The 23,222-nt window shown below is 49.4% G+C and overlaps 1 protein-coding gene and 1 long non-coding RNA gene across 5 annotated transcripts; both read right to left on the reverse strand.

Moving 5' to 3' along the window:
• Positions 1-3,659: 3,659 nt before the first annotated feature.
• Positions 3,660-16,163, reverse strand: LOC310826151 (Golgi-associated RAB2 interactor protein 1A-like). 4 transcript variants are annotated; one of them, XM_083700831.1, is made up of 6 exons: positions 15,901-16,160; positions 15,556-15,734; positions 12,159-12,414; positions 10,066-10,178; positions 7,309-7,367; positions 3,660-4,096 (listed from the first exon to the last, which is right to left on the reverse strand). In XM_083700831.1, the coding sequence occupies exons 1-6, from the start codon at positions 16,039-16,041 to the stop codon at positions 3,804-3,806; spliced, it is 1,041 nt and encodes a 346-aa protein (XP_083556957.1). In that variant the 5' UTR covers positions 16,042-16,160; the 3' UTR covers positions 3,660-3,803. The 4 variants fall into 4 exon arrangements, with proteins under 4 accessions (XP_083556957.1, XP_083556958.1, XP_083556960.1 ...); XM_083700832.1 differs by having other exon boundaries at positions 3,660-4,027; positions 15,901-16,151; XM_083700834.1 differs by lacking the exon at positions 15,556-15,734 and having other exon boundaries at positions 3,660-4,027; positions 15,901-16,163.
• A 505-nt stretch (positions 16,164-16,668) lies between these two features.
• LOC310825808 lies at positions 16,669-22,867 on the reverse strand. Its single transcript, XR_014555547.1, has 2 exons — positions 22,671-22,867; positions 16,669-18,219 (listed from the first exon to the last, which is right to left on the reverse strand). It is a non-coding gene; the product is annotated as an uncharacterized lncRNA (long non-coding RNA).
• Positions 22,868-23,222: the final 355 nt, after the last annotated feature.

The raw sequence follows: 23,222 nt of genomic DNA on the forward strand, positions 1-23,222 counted from the left end.
AAGGCAATGATATGTACAATTTTTAACATGCAGAGAAAAGTATGTGTAAACAAATCAGGGAAGCTGAGGGAAGTCCTTAGGGGGTGGGAGAGGGAGGGATGGGGGGAGAAGGGGGGGAAAGGTAATTGGTTATTTTGATTGATAATTCATTTTGCTAAAATTGGGAAAGAAAGAAAGAAAGAAAGAAAGAAAGAAAGAAAGAAAGAAAGAAAGAAAGAAAGAAAGAAAGAAAGAGGAGCACTAGCATTAGAAAAGTGTGTGGTATCAAGGAGCTGAACCCCAGAGCCAGAAACATCACCGAAGCACCATGGGAACTGTTGTTTGCCAAGGGCATGGAGAACTGTGAGGAGACCCCAGTTCCCCTCACAGAGCTTTGATTCCCAGAGTGGTTTTTAACCATTAATCCCTCTTCGTGGTGAACCCTGAGAACTGTAGTTCTAGGAGCTGAATAGCCAGTGTGGTGTAGTGGTTAAGAGCGGTGGACTCGTAATCTGGTGAACCAGGTTCACTTCCCCGCTCCTCCACATGCAGCTGCTGGGTGACCTTGGGCCAGTCACACTTCCTTGAAGTCTCTCAGCCCCACTCACCTCACAGAGTGTTTGTTGTGGGGGAGGAAGAGAAAAGGAGAATGTTAGCCGCTTTGAGACTCCTTAAAGGGAGTGAAAGGCGGGATATCAAATCCAATAGCTGTCCCCTAACCAGTCTCAGCATCCTTAGCAAACTGTGGTTTCCATGATTCTTTGGGAGAAGCCAGGACAGTCAAAAGACATGAGGTCCAGCTCCGAGGGTCTTCTGGCGGTTCCCTCACTGTGAGATATGAGTTACAGATAGGTAGCCGTGTTGGTCCACCATAGTCAAAACAAAACAAAAAAATTCCTTCCAGTAGCACCTTAAAGACCAACTAAGTTAGTTCTTGGTATGAGCTCATACCAAGAACTAACTTAGTTGGTCTTTAAGGTGCTACTGGAAGGAATTTTTTTTTTGCTGTGAGATGTGAGGTTACAGGGAACCAGGGAGAGTGCCTTCTTGGTGGTGGCGCCCGCCCTGTGAAACACCCTCCCATCAGATGTCAAGGAGATAAACAACTACCTGACGTTTAGAAGACATCTGAAGGCAGCCCTGTTTAGGGAAGTTTTTAATGACTGATGTTTCAATGTATTATTAATCTTCTGTTGGAAGCCACCCAGAGTGGCTGAGGAAACCCGGCCAGATGGGTGAGGTATAAATAAATGATTATTGAAGATGATGATGTGGTATAAGAGTGCTTTAAATATATGGCTTGGATGTCACCCTCAAGGTTTCCTGGGCAAAGAAACGAGCCTTTGCTTGTTCTTAGTTTGGGATGCTGGTTGTGGAACTCTGGCAAACATTGACCTAGCAGGAGAAGGGGCTTCCTGGGCTGTAAAGGTAAAGGGACCCCTGACCATTAGGTCCAGTTGTGGCTGACCCTGGGGTTGCGGCGCTCATCTCGCTTTATTGGCTGAGGGAGCCAGCGTACAGCTTCCGGGTCATGTGGCCAGCATGACTAAGCCGCTTCTGGAGAACCAGAGCAGCACACGGAAACGCCGTTTACCTTCCCGCCAGAGCGGTACCTATTTATCTACTTGCACTTTGATGTGCTTTCAATGGAGGGAGGTGGAAGAAAAGGGGCTCTGAACTGATGTTTCAGCCAAATGATGCCTCAAGGATGTATTTTTTCATTTATTGTGGGTGCCTTTTCCCACGAGCTGCACCATATAGCCCATGGTAAATCCACCAATGGAAAATTTTCAAGGTGACCCCTTTCCTTGATGCCCTAAGCCCATGCTCATTTTGCTTCGTGGTTCATCCAGCCCTGCCCTTGGAAGGTGGTGGTCTCTCACTCATTGGAGGTTTCTCAACAGAGGTTGGAGGACCACCAGTCAGGTATTCCTGTATTGCAGGGGGTTGGTCTAGATGACCCTTGGGGATCCCTTCAACACCCCCCAATGCTTTACTTCTGTGATTTGTGGAGCGTCCCCACCAGCACTGGCTGCAGATATGTAATGGGTTGTTTTTATTTTACCGGCTTTTCCTCTGCAAGGGGAAATCCCGATAAAGTGAAAGCATATTATGGGCTGGCATCATGGCCATTGCAACAAAGAAAACCTCACATGCACTGTGAGGCACTGGCACACGGAAATGACACTCCAGGCAGAGCAGTCACCTTTGCACCTGTTGTTCCCCAAAAGCTATCAGAAACAGGATGCTGAACTAGGTAAACCTAGTCCTGAGGTGTCCGTCTATCACCTGCTCAATTTGATGCCCCCAGAGCAGGTCTGCAGGCTACAGGCCACAACAGGTGAGCCTGGTGTAATCCCAGCCAGTAAGCCCTCTTTCCGCCTTCCTCAAATATTTGCTCTCCTGAGCCGCTGGCATCTCCTTGTCCTCCTCTCCTGATCGCTCTGCTTCATTTCAGCGATGAAATGGCCTCTTCCCAGAAGCAGAAATATTGTTGATTTAGTTAAATGTGTCTTCTGCTTGGCCACCTGAGGTTGTGTGTCCGGGACACTGGAAAGACACTTACAGGTCTAGGTTTTATGAGAAAATTTTGGATGGGTTGGAAAAGGCAAAGACTGCATTATGACACTCGGGTTTATTGTTTGTGTCACAAAAGGGCAGAGCATTCAAAAATGGATTTTGGATCAAGTCTGGCATTTCCAGGGGCAACAGACACAATGGGTTGTCTGTGCCAACCCCTTTTGGCTAAGAAAAATATGCACATCAGACTTATACCTGGCTTAATAGCCATTGTGCCAAGGAATCCTGGGGAATCCTGTGGATTTCTAACTGAACTAAAACACACAGAATTCTTTGGGGGAAGCTATGCCAGCCTCTTCCATGCTCCTTGCAAAAATGAACCTAGAGTGATAAGTCATAAACTGCCCAGAGGAAGGATTCCAGGAAGAGCGATGGATTCTCCTTCACACAACACTTTTAAGCAGAGGTTGGATGGATACCTGTTGTGTAGAATCTAGTTGAGATTCCTACATTGCAGGGGATCCATTCTATTCCAGAAGTCCACTCCAAAACCAAAGCGTTCCAAAACCAAGGCGCGGTTTCCCATAGAAAGTAATGCAAAACGGATTAATCTGTTCCAGACTTTTAAAAACCACCCCTAAAACAGCAAATTTAACATGAATTTTTACTCTCTAACAAGACCATCAATCCATAAAATGAAAGCAATAAACAATGTACTTCAGACACACAATCAATCCATCAGTAGCTAAACTGGGTTCCACACAGTCACAAAAACAAAACAAAAAAGAGCCACAAAAATGCAAAATAAATAGTAAAAACAGACAGACCTCAGCGTAACACTCAATTCGGAAGTATAACACTCAAAATGGAGCATGTTCAGCTGCTGAAAAAAGTTTGCAAACCGGCACACTTACTTCTGGGTTTGCAGTGTTTGGCTTCCAAGTTGTTTGAATACCAAGGCATTTGAGAACCATGGTGCCACTGTACATCCTCCCAGCCCTGTGAATGCTAGAAATTGCAGTGGGGGGGGGCATTTCTGGCCACTTTCCCTTCATCCTCCCTGGCATGAGAACTGAGGACAAGAAAGGGGGCAGGAACATAAGCCGGGAACAAGAAAGGGGACAAGAAAGGGGGCAAAAAAGTGCTGCCAACCATGCCGCTCACACCCAGCCATATAGTTTTATTACGCTTTGGATTTCTCTCTCTAGTCTCTGCCAGCCGGTGCCTCAGTTTCCCCAGTGGCAACGCTGCCCGGCCTTCATCTCCGGTGCCCAGACCGAGCCGAAGCGCCTCTGCCCGTCTCTTTACTTCAGGCCTGCGGCAGCCAGGCTGCTCAGCCGGTTGAGGGGCTGCAGCCATGAAGGCGTCTCTTGCTGCCAGAGTCCGTAGCTCCTGCTGTCCATCCAAGGTAGAAGGTCCAAATCCGTCTCGGAAGGCCTGAGCTCTCGGCTGTGCCGGCGGGACATCTTGGAGAGGCGCCCTTTGCACCGGGCGCAAACCAGGGGGGCGGGCATGTCGTAGAACAGCACTGAGGGGCAGAGGACAGGGAAGCGGGTGAAGGAAGCGGGAGGGCTCAGATCGCACCGCAAAGGCGCCCCTGCAAGGTGGAATTAAGGGGTCAGGCATGAGACCACCCCAAACACTGGGGCCCATATATATATGCCCTTCTCACCGCTCCAAACTGTGGAACTGGCACTGCTATGGGTGCCTCATAATCCCCATCCTGCCTTTGCAAGCAGCTACACTTTGGAACTCCCTGCCCATTGACACCGCTTTTTGGCACCAAGTAAAATTTTTGTCGAGTTGAGTTATTTTAGAATTATTGCTTAAAAATGAAAAAAAAATTCAGTTTACACAAAACATAACATACACCCCAAAATTTTCAGTAGCACGCCCCCCAAGAAATAATAAGAGTAAAAAAAAACATGTTGACCTAAAAAAAATAACTCATCTGCTGATTATATGTATGCTAGATTCATCACTGTTGGGTATTTAAATTGGCGGTAATAATCAGACTGTTTCATTATTTTCGCAAACTGCTCTGAGGTTTTCTACAACCAAGCAGGCTGTAAATTTCATAAGATAAATAAAACGAATTAGCAGCCTCTGGGCAATGCAGTTTTATCCCACAGAGGAGGGCTAATAAAATTGTGGCTATAGGTGGTCACAGAAGGTCTGTTCTGACGGGCCTTAGTCTGAGCAAGGGAGTCAGCGTGGACTAGTGGTTAGAGTGCGAGACTAGGACCTGGGAGAGACTTGAGTTCAAATCCCCCCTCAGCCCTGAAGCTTTCACTGGGTGTGCTGGGGCCAATCACTGCCTGTGAGCCTAAACCACCTCCCAGGGCTGTTGTGGGAATGAAATGAGAGTCCTGAGTCTCTAGGTCCTGAGAGAACAGGGTTCAAATTCCCACTTGACCCTAAACTCACTGGGGGGGGGTCCCTAGAGGGCGGTACCTGCCATCTCTCAGTCTAAGAGTTACTTTACAGAGTTACTGGGAGGATTAAATGAGGAGGGATAGTAAACCACATATGCCCTCTTGTGGTCCTTTGAGGAGATGGCAGGATATGGGTGCAATAAACAATGAAATAAGAAGCAATGTGCTTCCTTCTGTAAACAATCCCATATTTAGAACCACTAATCTGGTTAAGGTAAAGGTAAAGGACCCCTGACAGTTAAGACCAGTCGCAAATGACTCTGGGGTTGCGGCGCTCATCTCGCTCTATAGGCCAAGGGAGCCAGCATTTGTCCTCAGACAGTTTTTCCAGGTCATGTGGCCAGCATAACTAAGCCGCTTCTGGCAAAACCAGAGCAGCGCATGGAAATGCCGTTTACCTTCCTGCCGGAGTGGTACCTATTTATCTACTTGCACTTTTTGGCAAGCTTTCAAACTGCTAGGTTGGCAGGAGCAGGGACCAAGCAACAGGAGCTCAGCCTGTCGTGGGGATTCGAACCGCCGACCTTTTGATCAGCAAGCCCTAGGCTCTGTGTTTTAACCTACAGCGACACCTGCATCCTGCATTAATCCGTGCCAAATGGTTAAACCTGCCCTGCCTGGGGGCTCCAGCTCCTTGCACTGCTGAGAGTGGGAGTTTCTGCTGCCTAGTTAGGAAAAGGAATTCCTTCTTCGTCTCCAGAAGATTCTGGCACCCGTTTTCTGTCTCATCAGTTCCTCTTCTGGAGCAGGCATCCCCAATCTGCAGCCCTCCAGATGTTTTGACCTAGAACTCCCTTGATCCCCAGCTAACAGGACCAGTGGTCAGGGATGATGGGAATTGTAGTCCAAAATATTTGGAGGGCTGAAGGTTGCAGATGCCTGTTCTGGAGTCTCCATCCTATCTGCGGCTATAGCTGCTCCATTAAAATTGAAGGAGCCTCTTGGCTCAGCTGGGGTGGCTTCGGGGTTTGTGAGCCACCAGCAAAAAGGTAAAGGTAAAGGACCCCTGGATGACTAAGAACAGTCAAAGGCGACTATGGGGTTGCGGCACTTTCAGGCCAAGGGAGCCGGCGTTTGTCCACAGACAGCTTTCCGGGTCATGTGGCCAGCAGGACTAAACCACTTCTGGCACAACAGAACACTGTGATGGAAGCCAGAGCACACAGAAACGCAATTTACCTTCCCACTGCAGTTGTACCTATTTATCTACTTGCACTGGTGTGCTTTCAAACTGCTAGGTTGGCAGGAGCTGGGGCAGAGCAACAGGAGTTCGCCCTGTTGCAGGTATTCAAACTGCCAACATTCCAATCGGCAAGCCCAAGAGGCTCAGGGGTTTACTCCACAGTGCCACCCGCATCCCTGTAGCTGCCAGTGGCCCCCTTTGAAAAGAGACAACTTGGCCTCTGAACTCCATGAACCGGTAACTTCCAGGCTGGGCTACTGCAATACCATTTATGTGGGGCTGCCCTTGAAGACGCCTCGGAAACTTCAGCCATCCCAAAACACAGCAGCCAGATTCCTGTCTGGGGTTCTCATATAAGCCCCATTTTAAAACAGCTGCACTGGTAGGGGGTTCATTTCCAGGCCCAATTCAAGGGCTTTGTGTTGGTGTTTAAAGCCCCTAATGACTTGGGCTACAGTGGTACCTTGGTAAACAAACAGCTTGGCATCCAAACAAATCAGCTCCTGAATACTGCAAAATCCGGAAGTGAGTGTTCCAGTTTGCAAACATTTTTTGGATGCCAAACGCCCAACACAGCTTCTGATTCAGTGCAGGAAACTCTTGCAGCCAATCGAAAGCCACGCCTTGATTTTCGAATGGTGTCGGGAGTCGAATGGACTCCCAGAACAGATTAAGTTCGAGAACCAAGGTACCACTGTATCTGAAAGGCCACCTCCTTCGCTACAGACCCTTTTGGGTGCTGGGATTGGCAGAGGTGGGGGGCTCTTGATGGTTCCTCCACCCTCAGAGACTTGGGGTTGGCGTCCCAGGAGGAGAGGGCTTTCTCTGTTGCGGCCCCTAAGCTGTGGGCCTCCGTCCCCACAGAGGTGTGCCTGACACCTTCATTACTCTGCTTCCATCCCATAGCGGAGACGCACCTCTTTGCTCTGGCTTTCGCCACTCAAGGTACATGTCCTTAGGGACCTGCCTTCGTTTTACGGCTGGAGGTTGTTTTAATCTGTTTTTAACATTATGCTTTAATGCCTTAACTCGTGCCATGCACCTGCTCCACTTTGGAGACAGAGACTTGAGTGTCTGTCCCACTGCTTCCTCCCTCTGACTCTGCACACCTGGGATCTGCAGGGGCTCAGTGGCATCTCATGGCAGGTGGGTTCTGGCTATTGGCGGAAATAAGGGGGGGGAATTGCTTACCTTTAATGTCATTGGACAGAGCCGAGAGTTCGTCATTGTAATCTCCCTGAAAGGACACCCTGTCAGGGAAGGAGACAAAATGCAACACAAGGATGTGGCTTAAACCGTATGGAATATGCCTCAAAGCTCTGTGTTCTGTTTTAGTAATGCTAATAATAATAATTTAAAAATATTATTATTGCTACTATTATTATTTATACCCCGCCCATATGGCTGGGTTTCCCCAGCTACTCTGGGCAGCTCCCAACAGAATATTAAACAGAATAAAACTTCAAACATTAAAAAGCTTCCCTAAACAGGGATGTTAAAGCTATGGTTTTCCCAGTAGTGATGTATGGGAGTGAGAGCTGGACCATAAAGAAGGCTGATCACCAAAGAATTGAAGCTTTTGAATTATGGTGCTGGAGGAGACTCTTGAGAGTCCCATGGACTGCAAGAAGATCAAACTGATCCATTCTGAAGGAAATCAGCCCTGAGTGCTCACTGGAAGGACAGATCCTGAAACTGAGGCTCCAGTACTTTGGCCACCTCATGAGAAGAGAAGACTCCCTGGAAAAGACCCTGATGTTGGGAAAGATGGAGGGCACAAGGAGAAGGGGACAACAGAGGACAAGATGGTGGGAAAGTGATCTCGAAGCTACCAGCATGAGTCTGACCAAACTGCGGGAGGCAGTGGAAGACAGGAGTGCCTGGCGTGCTCTGGTCCAGGGGGTCACGAAGAGTCAGACACGACTAAATGACTAAACAACAAACAGGGATAGTTAATCTGCGGAACTCACTCCCACAGAAGGCATAAAAAGAGGCTGCCAATGGCCCATCCTGTTCTCCCAGTTGCCAACTGGGTGCCCATCATGGTAGACCATTAAGCAAGAATTGAGCACAAGAGCAACTCTTTCCCCTCCAGTGGTTTCCAACAACTGGATTCAGAAGCGTCGCTGCCTCCCTCCATGCCATGATTCCTTTTTTAAAGCCCTCTCAGTTGGTGGCCACCACTGCCTCCTGTGGCAGAGTGTTCCTTTGTTTAACTTTAATTATAGAGTTGGAAGGTACCCCAGGGGTCCCCTAGTCCAACCTCCTGCAATTCAGAAATCACAACCAAGGCATCCACCACTAAAGCAACTTCTTTGCCTTTAAAACTCATTCCACTTTCCCAGCCATTACACAGCACAGAGTGGACTTTGCCGCTCTGGGGTGATCCCTGCTTGTCCGTTTTCTGCCCCTCCAGCCCAGAGCTGCCATTTCCTCCCCACTGACCTGAGCAGCTGCCTCCCACCCCCAGGCTAGCCCCAGGCAGAGGAAGAGGAGTCCTGCCCAGTCTCATTGCCTGCTAGCCATTCCCAGGGCACCCTTTGTTGTGTCAAAAATGTACTCTCGAGCCTGCAAGAAAACACTCCAGCTGTTGTGCCATAGAGCACTGGGAAGTGCCTGTTAGGACATGAACCGACGGATCCAAATTATCATTATTATAATTATCATTATTTACCATATATACTTGAGTATAAGCCAACTTTTTCAGCACATTTTTTATGCTGAAAAGGCCCCCCTTGGCTTATACTCAAGTGAGGGTCCTTTGGGGCTGCTCATTCCTCCTCCTCTGCCGCCACCAACAGCAGCAGCAAAGGCGGAGGAATGAGCAGCCCCAAAAGCAGCTCTTTTGGGCTGCTTGTGCTTCCTCCACCACTGCCGCCACCACCAGGTTTGTGGTGTGGTGCACTGGCTTATACTCGAGTCAATAAGTGTTCCCAGTTTTCTGTGCTAAAATTAGGTGCCTCGGCTTATATTCGGGTTAGTTTATACTCGAGTATATATGGTATTAACTTTGCATGCCACCCCCTTCATCTGTAGGCCAATTCACAGGCCTCTCCTCCTCCTTTGAAGGTCTTTATGCAGAGGGTTAAACCACAGAGCCTAGGGCTTGCCAATCAGAAGGTCGGCGGTTCGAATCCCCGCGATGGGGTGAGCTCCCGTTGCTCGGTCCCTGCTCCTGCCAACCTAGCAGTTCGAAAGCACATCAAAGTGCAAGTAGATAAATAGGTACCACTCTGGCAGGAAGGTAAACGGCATTTCCGTGTGCTGCTCTGGTTTCGCCAGAAGCGGCTTAGTCATGACCTGGAAGCTGTACGCCGGCTCCCTCGGCCAATAAAGCGAGATGAGCGCTGCAACCCCAGAGTTGTCCGGGACTGGACCTAATGGTCAGGGGTCCCTCTATCTTTACCTATGCAAAGGTTGGGCAGCCCTGTGTCAGGGATCCTTTAGCTGTAGTTCCTGCATTTCAGGGGGTTGGACTGGATTACCTTGGGGGATCCCTTCCAAACCTACAGTTCTGATTCATTGGAGGTTTTCCAAAATCCTTCAAACTACAACACTCCTCCCCAGGAGGAAATAAATGATGGCCATCAACTTGGAAGGCTTTTAAAGAGGATGGGACAAATTCATAGAGTCACGATGGCTATGCTCTGCATCTAATGCTTCAGGACCCCAGAGGGGAGAGTTGCCCTTGTGTTCAAATCCTGCTTGCTGCTTTCCCACGATGGGCATCTGACTGGCCACTGTGAGAACAGGAGGCTGGACCAGACTGGCCTGACCCAGATGCCAGTTCTGATGTTCTTAGATTAACTTAGGTTGGGCAGCCGCCTGCCTGGGATGATTTCTGCTGCGAATCCTGAATTTTATGGGGTTGGGCTAAATGACCCTCCCAGCTTTACAATTTTGCGTCCGTTGGTAAGGAGCCCCATGAAATAAGTCCAGGCCACTTACTTCCTCTTGCCTTTGTCCTTCGGGGGGCTTTTCGAGATGTGGGCGAGGGCACCCGTCACCTTCTTGCCTGCTTTCTTCATTGCGCTCCTTCCCCGGGTCGCCCTGTCCACGTACTGAGGCCATAATGGGGGGGGGGGGCGAAAACCAGAGAGGCTGCTGTGAATCCAAGGCACCCCCCGTTCCCCCCTGGCTGCCCCCCCACCCGGTTCAATTATTTATAACAAATATCGGTATGCCGCTCTGTCATAAAAATGCATATCAAAGCCATTTGCAGCAATCATAATGCAAAACCCTGCCAAAGTTGCAAACAAGCACCGATTAGCCATCCTTCAAATTATTATTTGCGGGCGTTTAATTTTACAGTATTAGATTCGAATGGATTATTGAATATTGCTTTGTTTAACATAAGTGGTTTAAAATAAATAACATCACTTTAAAATATATTGAGACTTTTCATACTGGATCAGATTGTTAATGTTTTATGCTTTATTATGTTTTTATATGTGTTGGAAGCTGGGGTCTATATTATTGTTGTTGTTGTTGTTATTATTATTATTATTATTATTATTCCCACTTGGAGGAGGTGGCTCACTGGCACAGTCACTGCCTCTCAGCCAAACCCTCACAGGGTTCTTGTGGGGATTAAATGAGAAGCAGGGAAACTATGTAATATCTGTTCTGCATTTGCAAGAACCTGATTTTTTTTTAGTGTGGCAACTTTGGAACTCCCTGCCTCTTGATAGCAAGCAGGCGCCTTCAATTTGCTCTTTCTGGTGCCCACTAAAAGCAGCTTCTGTTTAGACCAACCCAGATGCCAAGAAGGTCATCATGAATTCTAGCCTGATATGTGTGTGACTGCCCACACACACATCATGCTAAACCCTGAAGCGACCCAAAAAATGTCACAAAAAGGGGCCGAATGGGCCGGTGGTGGAACAGGGAGTTTGCAGGTTTTTTCAATTTGCATTTCAAATATACACACTTTCACTTAAATGCATCTGAAAGTAACCCCCACATAAATGGGGGTTTGCCTGTATTTTAACTTTTTAAAGTATTGTCGTAAATTCTTCTGGGTTTATCTTTTTGTAACCTGCTTTGAGGTGTTTCTCTCCCACCCACCGCTTACAATCAAGCTCCTCAGAGAAAAGAAAGGGAGTGGAAACACAAATGAAAGACACAAATAATGCATCGCCCAAAGACAGAAAATTCACGTGGAGAGCTTGGACAGGCCAATAAGGCAGACAAACCTTCTGCAGCCCTGTGCAGCCATTTTTCCCTGAGTGACCTCTCCCTTTGACTTGCTCCAGCAGAGTGTTGGGAACATTCCTAACCACCAGCCGAAGCAACTTTGCTCAGCTGCTGAAGATGGTGACCCCACATCCACCCAAAAGATGCCCAGACACCCCCACATGGGGCCAGAGCAAGAACTGTGGGAATGTTCAGGGGGGCAGGGGAGGATATATTGTTTATTAATATCCTTCCTAATTTGCGCTAGCAAGTTCCTTTACTTAGCAGAGTTACATTCCCCTTTTTACATGCACAACAGATAGCTGGTTGCAGGCTCATGTGAGCCTCTCACTATTATACAATGCAGTCTGTCTCAGATTCAATTGTACATTCCTGGTAAGTTCCTTTGAATCCCTCTTGAAAGAATAAAGACGTCACAATCTTATTCAAAGTGAGTAAATGAAGTTTACTCACATCAGTTCACAGTTGGATCCCTGAAGGCAGACTTAGTTACAAATATGTACGTGCGGATCTACCCCACTTGGGGGAATAATCCCAGTGACTGCAGGCTAGCAGTCCAGCAGTTCACAAGATGAAAGGAAGATGGGAAAGAGAGAGGTGTGCTGCGTGACTTGCGGCCACTCCCACCTTCTATCACATGCAAAAGGAAAGATGCTCCAGCCAGGAAGAGCAGGAAGTTTTGACCGGCTGGACCAAACATCCCCTCACATGTCTTCTCTAACATTACAAGCAATGCTGTTCTTGACTACCTCTCATGGATCACATCCCACAAGAACTGCCTCCCCCAAGACCTCAGACCGTGTCCCTCCCTGTGCCAGAGTTTGCAAGAAGAGCAGCTCCCTTACCTCACCGGAGGAGCTGCTGGAGGGACTGCTGCCGCTGGGGACTAAGCTGTGGCGGATGCGGATGTTGGGGTCCTTGGTGGTGATGGAGAGGCCCTTCTGCAGGATCTCGGCCAGGCGGCTCCACAGGGCAAAGACGGCATGGGGGTGCTCCTGGTGCAGCTGCAGGTAGTAGACCTTCCCCGTCACAGTCTGAACGCGCAGGATGCGCTGGGCTTCATCGTGGACGGACAGGCGGACGTAGCGCAGGGGGAGCAGCCTGGGGCAAAGAGGCGAAGGTGGTCAGGATATGGGCACTGCTGGGCAGGGGAGGCTCAGAAACAGTGTGGTGCAGTGGTTAGAGTGTTGGAATAGGACATGAAGTGCTGGATTTATGTATAAGCTAAACAAGCTATAGCTTAGGGCCCAACTCCCTTGGGACCCCCCAAAAAATCAGAGGGGAAAAAACCAACACTGGGTGTACATTTCCAAAATAGAAGATTAAAAGCTAATCATATAAAACCTACATACAGCAACAGTGTTTTGTGTTGTGTAGGCTCCTATGATGTAAGTCATGGGCCCCGCCTGCTAGCCTGCTCCCTAAAATATCACTGGTTTGCTCATTTCTATATATAGGGTGCCTACATTCTGCATGGACTGGGCAACATGTGTAAATGGCTTGAGATCCCTATTAGGTCCACAAATTATCATATAGCATATATTCCACACACAAAAGTGACAATTTGTTGTTGGGACAGCTGGACATATCAAGGGCGCCATGACTCCATGACCCAGGAACTTAGGGCCTCATCAAACCGAAATCTGGCCCCAAGAACACAGGAGAGACCCAGTTTTGGATCTCCCCTCAGTTGTGAAGTTCACCTCGAGCCAGACTCTGCCTCTCTGCCTATGCTACCTCACTACTGAGTGATATAAAAGGTAAAGGTAAAGGGACCCCTGACCATTAGTTCCAGTCGTGGCCGACTCTGGGGTTGCGGCACTCATTTCGCTTTATTGGCCAAGGGAGCTGGCGTACAGCTTCCGGGTCATGAGGCCAGCAGGACTAAGCCTCTTCTGGCGAACCAGAGCAGCGCACGGAAACGCCGTTTACCTTCCCGCCAGAGTGGTACCTATTTATCTATTTGCACTTTGACGTGCTTTCGAATTGCTAGGTTGGCAGGAGCAGGGACCGAGCAACGGGAGCTCACCCCGTTGCAGGGATTCAAACTGTTGACCTTCCGATCGGCAGGTCCTAGGCTCTGTGGTTTAACCCACAGCACCACCCGCTTCCCCATTGAGTGATATGGAATGCAATAAATAAAAATAAGTGAATGAATAAACCACCCAACACCCAGGAGCTAAGAAGGGCATTTCATAGATGGGCAGAGATGGGAGGGAACCCCAAAGGCCATCAAGCTGAAACCCCCCCCCCTGCAATGCAGGAATCACAACAAAGGAACCCCTGACATCCAACCTCTGCTCAGAAACCTCAAATGAATCCTAGACTTGAAAGGGAACCCCAAGGGCCATCAAGTCAAGCTCTCTGCAACGCAGGAATCCTTTTTCTATTTATCCTGCCCTTCATCCAGAGATCTCAGGGGGGTTACAATATAAAAGCACAAAATACATGATAGAAGCACTCCCAATGGGTGGCTATCCAGCCTCTGTTTTAAAACCTTCAAAGAAGCAAAGTCCACCGTGTCTGGAGGGAGTCCGTCTGTCTGTCAGTCAGGAGCAAGGCAGCCTGCGGCCCTCCAGATTTTTTGTGACTACAATTCCCATCATCCCTAGCTAAAAGGACCAGTGGTCAGGGATTATGGGAATTGTAGTCCCAAAACACCTATTATACCTAGTTGCAAATTCAAATGTATCCCTATCGTGTTTTATGACTTCCTTGATATTGTATGTGGGCTGGAACTGGTTTGTGACCAAAATAATAAAATTCATTCAAACACCTGGAGGGCCGGAGTTTGCCTATGCCTGCTTTATACTGTTTGATTTCTGTGAGCCACTCTGGAAATCTTTTATCTATCCAGGTAAAACAACCTGTTCAGTTGCATGGAAAGAACGATGATTTCAATCTGGTTTAGAATTTTAACTTTTGCTTCTTTTAAAGTACGGTTGTGAATTATTCTTCCTCTTACTGTTTTACCATTTTGTAAAACCTTTTTGAGGGGTTCCCCCCATCAAGCAGTGTACAGTGGAACAAACAAATAAATATGTTCCCCCTTGACCACTATGATTGGCAGAGCTGGCCCTGACAGTCTGCTTCCTCAAATCTTTCGCGTGGTGGCAGCAGCTACACTTGGCAACTCCCTGCCTACTGACACTGCCTTCCCTGTTCTCTTTCTGGCTCAAAACATCTGTTTAAACAAAGCCCACCCAGATATTTAGATTGCCAATGTGCACCTTGATCAGTTTTCAGCTTTTTTGTAGATCGTTTTAAAATTATTGCTAATTCTTTTCATTGACAATTTTGTGGGGTTTCTGTAAACCACGGGAGGTGTTTCATTTGATTACAATCAAGCCGTCTATTAATTTTGTGAAAGAACTGTGCTATTGTCAATAAACGATACAAATCGAGGCCGTACCGAGTCAAACTCACCTATCTTGCGTTATTCCTCTTATCACCCCTAAAGGGAGAGCGAAGCATTGCAAAAGTGCAAGACCAGGGGTCAGAAACCTTTTTCAGCCCGTCCCTCAGACCTTGTGGGGGGGCCAGACTATATTTTGAAGGGGAGGGGAATGAACAAATTCCTCTGCCCCACAAATAACCCAGAGATGCATTTTAAATAAAAGCACACATTCTACTCATGTAAAAACACGCTGATTCCTGGACCGTCCGCAGGCCGGATTGAGAAGGCGATTGGGCTGCATCCGGCCCCTGGGCCTTAGGTTGCCTACCCCTGTGCTGGACTACAGTGGAACCTCGGGTTAAGTACAGTGGTACCTCTAGATGCGAACGGGATCCGTTCCGGAGCCCCATTCGCATTTAGAAGCAAACGTAACCAGCGATGGCACATCTGCGCATGCATGCATCACTTTTCACTGCTTCTGCACAGGCGCGTGATGTCATTTGGATCGTCTGCACATGCGCAAGCGGCGAAACCCGGAAGTAACGCACTCCGTTACTTCGGGGTTGCCACGGAGCGCAACTCAAATGCGCTCATCCCGAAGCACCTTCAACCCGAGGTACCACTGTACTTAATTCGTGCCAGAGGTCCGTTCTTAACCTGAAACTGTTCTTAACCTGAAGCACCACTTTAGCTAATGGGGCCTCCCGCAGCTGCAGCGCCACGGGAGCACATTTTCTGTTCTCATCCTGAAGCATAGTTCTTAACCCGAGGTACTATTTCTGGGTTGGCGGTGTCTGTAACCCGAGGTACCATGTATACCAACAGATCCCTTTTCTGCACTTTACCTGGTCAGCTCTAGAGGGGGGCGCCTTAAAGCCTTGCTGTGGCTCCTCCGGATTGGGACCCTGTGGCGCCCCATCAGCAAGACGTTGGGGAGCGGCAGGCAGGGGTCCGAGGAGGTCACTCCCATGGTCACAATGGTGGGCGAATTCGTGATGTCCACCCATTTCCCCTTCTTGGTCACCTGTCGAATAAAAGCAAGCACCCTCGGCCCAAACCAGGCTAAAATCACAAGTTGGAAGGGGAACCCCAGGGGCCATCTAGTCCAACCCCCTGCAATGCAGGAATCTCAGCTGAAGCCATCTGACCTCTGCTGAAAAACCACCCGGGGGGTGGGAAAGGGGGGCTACCTGGATGAAGTTGCTCTCAAAGACCGCCGAGTTGGGAAACAGGTTGTAATCTGGGGAGCGGACCAGCTGGCACAGCAAGCCCCCTTCCAGGCCCAGCTCCTCCCCAGCACTGTGCTTGCGAGCCAAGGCCCCTCTAGACATGGGCACTCAAGGGGGTGAGCATGCCTCGGGGGGGCCTCCGTTGCCACTCTCGGCCCTCCCTGGCCCAGCCAGCCAGCAGCAGCCGGGCTCCTCTGCTGCCGCAGCATCAGCAATGACACCCTGCAGAGGGGCGGGGCTACCTAGCTGAAGCTGTGATGTCACACTGGCCAGCTGGGGGGGGCTGTTCCTGGCAGGGGGCAGTTGCTGCCCAGCAGAGGCATCAGCAACACAGCTGGGGCGTTGTGTGTGTGAATTTCTGTTCCTTTTTGCCCTTCTGGAAGTAAGCTTCTGGGCAGCACAGAATGCTTCTTCAATCATAAACATTCACGGGAGTTTTCCATACCTGGGGAGGAGAAGCACCTCAGCTGATTTCTTCTTAAGGAAATCAGGATGGGTGAAATCAGTCACCCTTCCTTCACATAACCAAAAGCCCTTTCCAGCAAGTGGGGCATAGCTGTCAACGTTTCCCTTTTTTAAAGGGAAATGCCCTTATTCCCAATAGGATTCCTCGCAAGAAAAGGGAAAAGTTGACAGCTATGAAGTAGGGGGTGACAGGGGGAGTTTTTTCAAGCACCCCATTTCCCTGCTCCAAAAAAAAACTCCCTCCCCACAAATAAAGAGCTCATATTTTGAGTTTTATATATATTTATTTAAAAAGAGTTGCCATTTATTGATCATTCCCTTTCAGGAGAGGCCAGCTCAACAGGCTTAAAATGTCCATCCTTCTTTCTTCAGAGACGGAGGCGCAGTGAAGAATTTAGGATACAGCCTTCTGCTTTTCCAGCAAGATCAGAAGATCCAGGAGGTGGTTTGCACCACAAAAAAGGCACCCCTGAACCACCCACCCCAAGGCTAGAATTTCCCCAAGTCTGTCCTTAAAAATACTTTTAGCCATTTCCATTGCAACTCTTAGCAGCCGCCACCAGGGGGCATGTGAGAGCCCTTCCTTTGCAGCTGCCTTTGCTCCTTCCAGACCAAATAGCATCCTTTTTGGGGTGTCTTTGTAAACTACAGATATTAAAAGCACAGGGATTTTGTTTGAAGCACCTCAAGGAGGACAGGGCAGCCTGGCAACACCAGGGGCAGGTCTCTTTCTCTTCTCCAGCGCCCCCTGCCCAGCCTCTGGGGTTGCCTTGCCCACAGCTGCCCTCCCTTGCAGGAGACGAGTTAGGGACCCCCTCCCGCAATATAATAATGATCCACAGTCCAGCAGGCCTCTTCCACCAACTGATGCTTGTAGGTGGGCTGGCGACAGCATGGCTAAACCTTGGGGTAAGCAGACAGATTCCTAGCAGACTTTCACAGGATGAGAACACAGATTCATTATTGAGCCGAAGAACAGGGGGAGATGTTTCTATAAAGGGAGTCCAGAATTTTGCTCGGGGTGCCCAATCCTGCGCCCCAATTTCGCCAAATGCAGGTCTGTCCAACAGCCAGGCTCGGCCACTGGGCACACCTTTTCTGTGTGTGTAGCCAAGAGTCTAGAGCTCAGTGAGCCTGACGCAGCCCAGTTTGTTGAGAATCAAGGCCTTCTGCGTTCGGAAAAAGCTATGAAGCAGAAAAAGCCAGCCACATTCTTGGCCCCAAGTCGCTAGTCCTCAGTGTTCTTCTCTGTGTCCCGCAGCAGAATATCAATAGGCGTCCCTTTGGCAGAGTCTGGGCTTGCTGTGGGGCTGAGGGCAACGTCTCCATATCGACCCCCAGGGGTTCCAACACCTGCCCCATAATTCTCCCAATTAACAGGGTGCAGAGGCTCCCCCAGGCCAGCTGGGCTTCTGCTGCCAGCCCCCTCTTTCGCCAGGACAGGTTGGCAAAGGTACATACAAACCCAGCTCCATCCACGTCAACCCAGTCCCTCAAAAAAAGCCCACATAATCCGTGCCATTTTGGTTTGCCGCCAGCGAAGCCCCTCGGCTCATGCGTAGGGGCCCATCTCTTTGCTTGTCCTGAGTTTGTTGTCCCCCGAGAGGCCTGGGGGGGCCCTGTCCTCAAGGCTGCCGCCCTCCGATTCCACCCAGCGGCCAGGGAGGCAGGGGTCCAGCCCATGGGGGGGCATCAGGTCTCCCAAGAAGCCCATCAGCCCGAAGAGCAGAGACAGAAGAGACAGTACCAGGCCCAGGAGGTAGATCTTCACCACCCACTGCATGGTGATGGCGGGCACAGATCCGGGACTTGCTCCTGAGAAGAACAGAACAGACCCTTGAGTGGCTGCAACTCACACCTCTGATTTTGGCCACAGAGGCCCCACCCTCCCCCTATTATCTATTTCCTACACTTAAATCTCAACTTTTCCTCTAAACTCAAGGTACCTTACACGGTTCTCCTCCCTGAAGCCCTACAACAACCCTGTGAGGTAGGGGCAGGCTGAGAGAGGGCAGTGGATGGACCCCCCCCCCCCGCAAGGTTACCAAAAGAGCTTCTCATACCCTTGGCTTCCATTGGTGAAAGCCACCTGGGTGTTTTTCTTCCTAAGAGATCTTTATATCTTGTCCAAACATTATATAGAGATTTTCTAATTATATGATTTTTAAAACCTTTGTGAGCCTTTATCTTGTCGTACCACAAGTATGCGTGCCAACCAAATACATTGTCAAATCCCTCCAAATCCAGCACATCAACATTGTCTAATTGAATCCATTCTTTTATCCAGCAGAAAGCTCCAGCTTCAAAATATATCTTCAGGTCTGGCAGGGAGAATCTCCTTTGGTCAGGGCGCAGCCTGACTCCCTCCTCTGGCAACCTGCACAGAATTTTGCTTAATCGGTTGCCATCAATTTGATTTTAATTAATTTTTATAATGAAATATTTTTAGAATGTGTGATTATTTGATTGTTGTTAGCCGCCCTGAGCCCGGCTTCGGCTGGGGAGGGCGGGATATAAATAAAAATTATTATTATTATTATTATTAATTCTTTAGTGTCTGTTAGTAACTTATATTTAATTCTGGGTTTTTTCCCCCTGCCAGATAAATTTAGACAATGCTTTCTGCCATTCTTTTAAACACTTAACATTATCAATAATTGGTATGGCTTGAAATAGAAACAACATCTTTGGCAATGGGGGTGGCATTTGAAGCCTGCTCTCTCCCACGTACCTGATATAATAATAATAATAATAATAATAATAATAATAATAATAATAATAATAATAATTTATACCCTGCCCTCGCCAGCCAGAGCCAGGCTCAGGGCTGCTAACATCAGTAAAATTACAGTAAAAACATAATGGGGGATGGGGGGACTCAATTTAAAATACAGATTAAAATGCAATTTAAAATGCAGCCTCATTTTAAAAGTAGCCCATAGATCAAGACCATAAGGGGAGGGAAACATAAGGGTCAGACTGAGTCCAAACCAAACCAGGCGGAACAGGTCCATCTTGCAGGCCCTGCGGAAAGATCTGAAGTTCCGCAGGGCCCTAGTCTCTTGGGACAGAGTGTTCCACCAAGTCGAGGCCAGTATTGAAAAGGCCCTCGCCCTAGTTGAGACCAATCTAACCTCCTTGAGGCTCAGGACCACCAAAATGTTGTCATTTGTGGACCTTAAGGTCCTCCGCGGGGCAGACCATCACAAAAGAATGGCCAGGCTGCCCAGGTAACGCAATCAGTGATCATTATCAGGTACCCTGGCAGACAGGATTTCGGCTGTAGATGTATGTATGATGTTTTTTGGGGTGGTCTTGAGCTACAGGGTGGGCAATTTCAAAAGTCTATATAAGGACTTGGGCGCCATTTTTCTGGGTTCTCCCTCCTGTGTGTCTAACCACCTTGCGACTTGGGATCTCCAAAATGTTGTCATTTGTGGACCTTAAGGTCCTCCACGGGGCATACCAGGAGAGGCAGTCCCTAATAATAATAATAGTAATAATAATATGCAGCCTGCCTGGGTTTCTCCAGCCACTCTAGGAGGCTTCCAGCACAATATACACTGGTGCCTCGCAAGACGAAAATAATCCATTCCCGAGTCTCTTCGTCTAGCGGTTTTTTCGTGTTGCGAAGCAACCCTATTAGCGGCTTAAGACTCGCAAGACGTTTTCGTCTTGCAAAGCAAGCCCATAGGGAAATTCGTCTTGCAAAGAACATCGAAAAACGGAAAACCCTTTCGTCTAGTGGGTTTTTCGTCTTGCGAGGCATTCGTCTTGCGGGGCACCACTGTAAAAATATAAAATGCCATAAATCATCCAACTTTAAAAAAAACTTCCCTATAAAGAGCTGCCTTCAGATGTCTTCTAAAAGAAGAAGAAGAAGAAGAGTTTGGATTTGATATCCTGCCTTTCACTCCCCTTCAGGAGTCTCAAAGCGGCTAACATTCTCCTTTCCCTTCCTCCCCCACAACAAACACTCTGTGAAGTGAGTGGGGCTGAGAGACTTCAGAGAAGTGTGACTGGCCCAAAGTCACCCAGCAGCTGCAGGTGGAGGAGCACGGAAGCGAACCTGGTTCACCAGATTACAAGGCTACCGCTCTTAACCACTACACCACACAGATAGCTGTTTATCTGTTTGACATCTGATGCAAATAATAACAAGGAAATTTTATATTTCATAGTTAAACTATATACCGCACTGGCTCTCAGAGGAAGCTTTAGATTCAACCCCAACACACCTTGGGAAGGCCTCTCAGATTAATCGTTCAGCCGTCTCAAACTCAAATGCGTTTATTTTATTTGTTTCCCAGAATTTATAAACCGCTTCGTTGTAAAAACTGAGGAAGCCTCGGTGAGGTTTGCAGAAAGATAAAAGGAGGAAAACAAAGGGGAAAGATTACAATGTGTTAAAACGTGCAAAAAAATCGAAACTCTACCATAATCCGGCGAAGGCGCCTGCTTGATATCCCTAGGCAGGGAGTTCCAAAGGGTACATGCACAGTGACTGAGACCTCTCCAATGTAGAAGGGGCGGGGGTTATGTGACTCCTGGGGAAGCGCCGGGCTGAAGCAGTTTTGGGGGCGCGGGTGGGGGGCAAGACCATCTTGCAAGTAAACTCTGAGCTCAGGTCTTAGATGCTGACAATGCCTACTTAGCCCAGAAATGGAAGCAAGAAGAAATTCCAACGAAAGAAGAATGGCAGACAAAATTACTGTAATGGACTATGCAGAATAAAATGACAGGAAGGATTCAAAACCTGCGGGACCAGAGAGTTACAGAAGATTGGAAGAAATATACGGACTATTTGAAGAGCAACTGTAATCAACAAATTACCCTAGTAGGGCTACAAGAAGTTTTGTAAGGAGAAATGTATGAAGCATTGCAAAGTAGAGAAAGAGATATTAGTTATGAGTTAAATGTAATTGTGGAAGTAAGAAAGGTATATTTAGTGAACAGATTGGAAATTTTTCAGATGTGATTGATGGAAGTCAAAAAAGCTGGTATAAGATATGATTAATTACTGTTGAAAATGATATGTCAAAAAACTAATAAATATTTTATATATAAAAAGATAGATGCTGACAATGCCTCACTCCCGTCAGCAATGCTAGGAGTTGAAAGGGACCTCCAAGGGTCATCCAGTCCAAACCCCTGCAATGCAGGAATCTCAGATAGAGAATCTGCTCTGAAACTACGTGGGCTCTCTTTCCCCACTCCTCCCACGTGCCTCAGTTTCCCCAAGAGCAGGCTCCGACTGGCCTACGCAGCTGCCTACCAGCCTCCGCCTCTGGTGAAAGGAAGGGGAGCCCAGCTCTGCACACAGGAGGACCCCCAAAGAGAGCCAGAGGGGAGCCTGCCAGACCCATTTTCTAGAAGCAGGGCTGGGGCTGCCACTTAGCCATCAGGGTAAATGCAAGGAACTGGGGCCAAACTGCCTCTCAGGCTCAACTTCCTCGCAGGGTTGTGGTGGGGACTATGACCAGGGTTCAAATCCCGCCCTGCCCAGTACGGCCATGAAGCTCACCTCGAAGGCCAGGGCCTTACTGTCTCACCTACTGTATCCTTACTTCGCAGGGTTCTTGGGGATTAAGGGAGACGGAGGGGAACCATGTAAGCCATACCTTGAGCTCCTCGGAGGAAAGGGTGGGATAGAAGACCAATAAATAAAATGACTTTGAAGGGCCCGAAGGAACGGGAGGCGCTCTGCACGCGCTCCGGAACGCATGACTCCTGTTGCAAGCGCTTCAACTAGCAAGTCTCCCAGATATAGCAATTAAAGCGGAGCAGGAGGAGCAGATTTCAGCCCATACACAGCCCAAAATGTTGAAGTAGGCAAGAAGGAACTGGAAGGCGAACGTCCCTGCCTGGACCGAAAAACAACCCATGTTACTAAACCAGGCTATCCCGGAGCATGTGCAGAGTCCCTCTGGGCTGACGGTTCGCCCCGGATCCCGTCGGACCCGTCGGACAGTTAGCCGTGTGTGTGTCGTGCGGGGGGGGGGGGGACGACGACTGTCTTCTCCGACCCGGGCTCCGTCTGGGAGGGCGCGGACGTCCCTGCAGGATCTCCCAGGTGCCCGGCGCGCCATTCCCAACCCGTCCCCGTTGGCTATGGGCCCGGGACCCTTCGACGGACAGAGGCTCCCCTACCCCCGACCCATGGCGTCCCTTCTTCCCAGTGTGGGGGAAGAAGCGAGGAGACCCCGAGGCTCTTCCCCGGACGACCCCAACCGATGGACGGGGCGGGGGGGGGAAGGACAACTGACCGGATCACCTTCTCTTCCTCTCCCGACAGCGGCGACGTGCAGCCCGTCCGCCGGCCACGCGTCCTCCTCTTATGGCTCCTCCGACGGGGCGGCGCTGACCCCGCCCCGCCCGGAAGGGAAGCTTTGTTGGACGGGGCGCCCGTGGGAACTGGCGTCGCGGGGCCGATCCAGGGTCTCGGAGCGCATCGCCCGGCCCCTCCCCTCCTCAAAACTCAGGGGCGGGGAGGAAAAATGAGGAGGGGCTCCCTGATGCCTTTGCACGCCTCCCCCTCCCCCCCCCGACGGCTGTACACGCCTTGCACGTGCCACACGCCCGGGCTGTGCAGAAGCCGCCCTCTCCCCCCCCCAGCCCCTGCAGTGACCTCTCACCCACTGGGCTGTTGGCCAGAGAAGGGGGGGCTAGCCCCGTCTGACACGCCGCCCCCCCCCCCGCGCGTCCCGCCAGCTCCGAAGATGCCTCGTGCCTCGACTTCTGCACCGCTTGCTCCGCTTTTTGGCTCTCCCTCCGAAGGGAGGCGCGCTACCCCCGGATTGGACACCGCGCTCAAGCAC

Source organism: Podarcis gaigeae, assembly GCF_964106915.1.
Source record: "Podarcis gaigeae genome assembly, chromosome: 10".
Lineage (NCBI taxonomy): Eukaryota > Metazoa > Chordata > Lepidosauria > Squamata > Lacertidae > Podarcis > Podarcis gaigeae.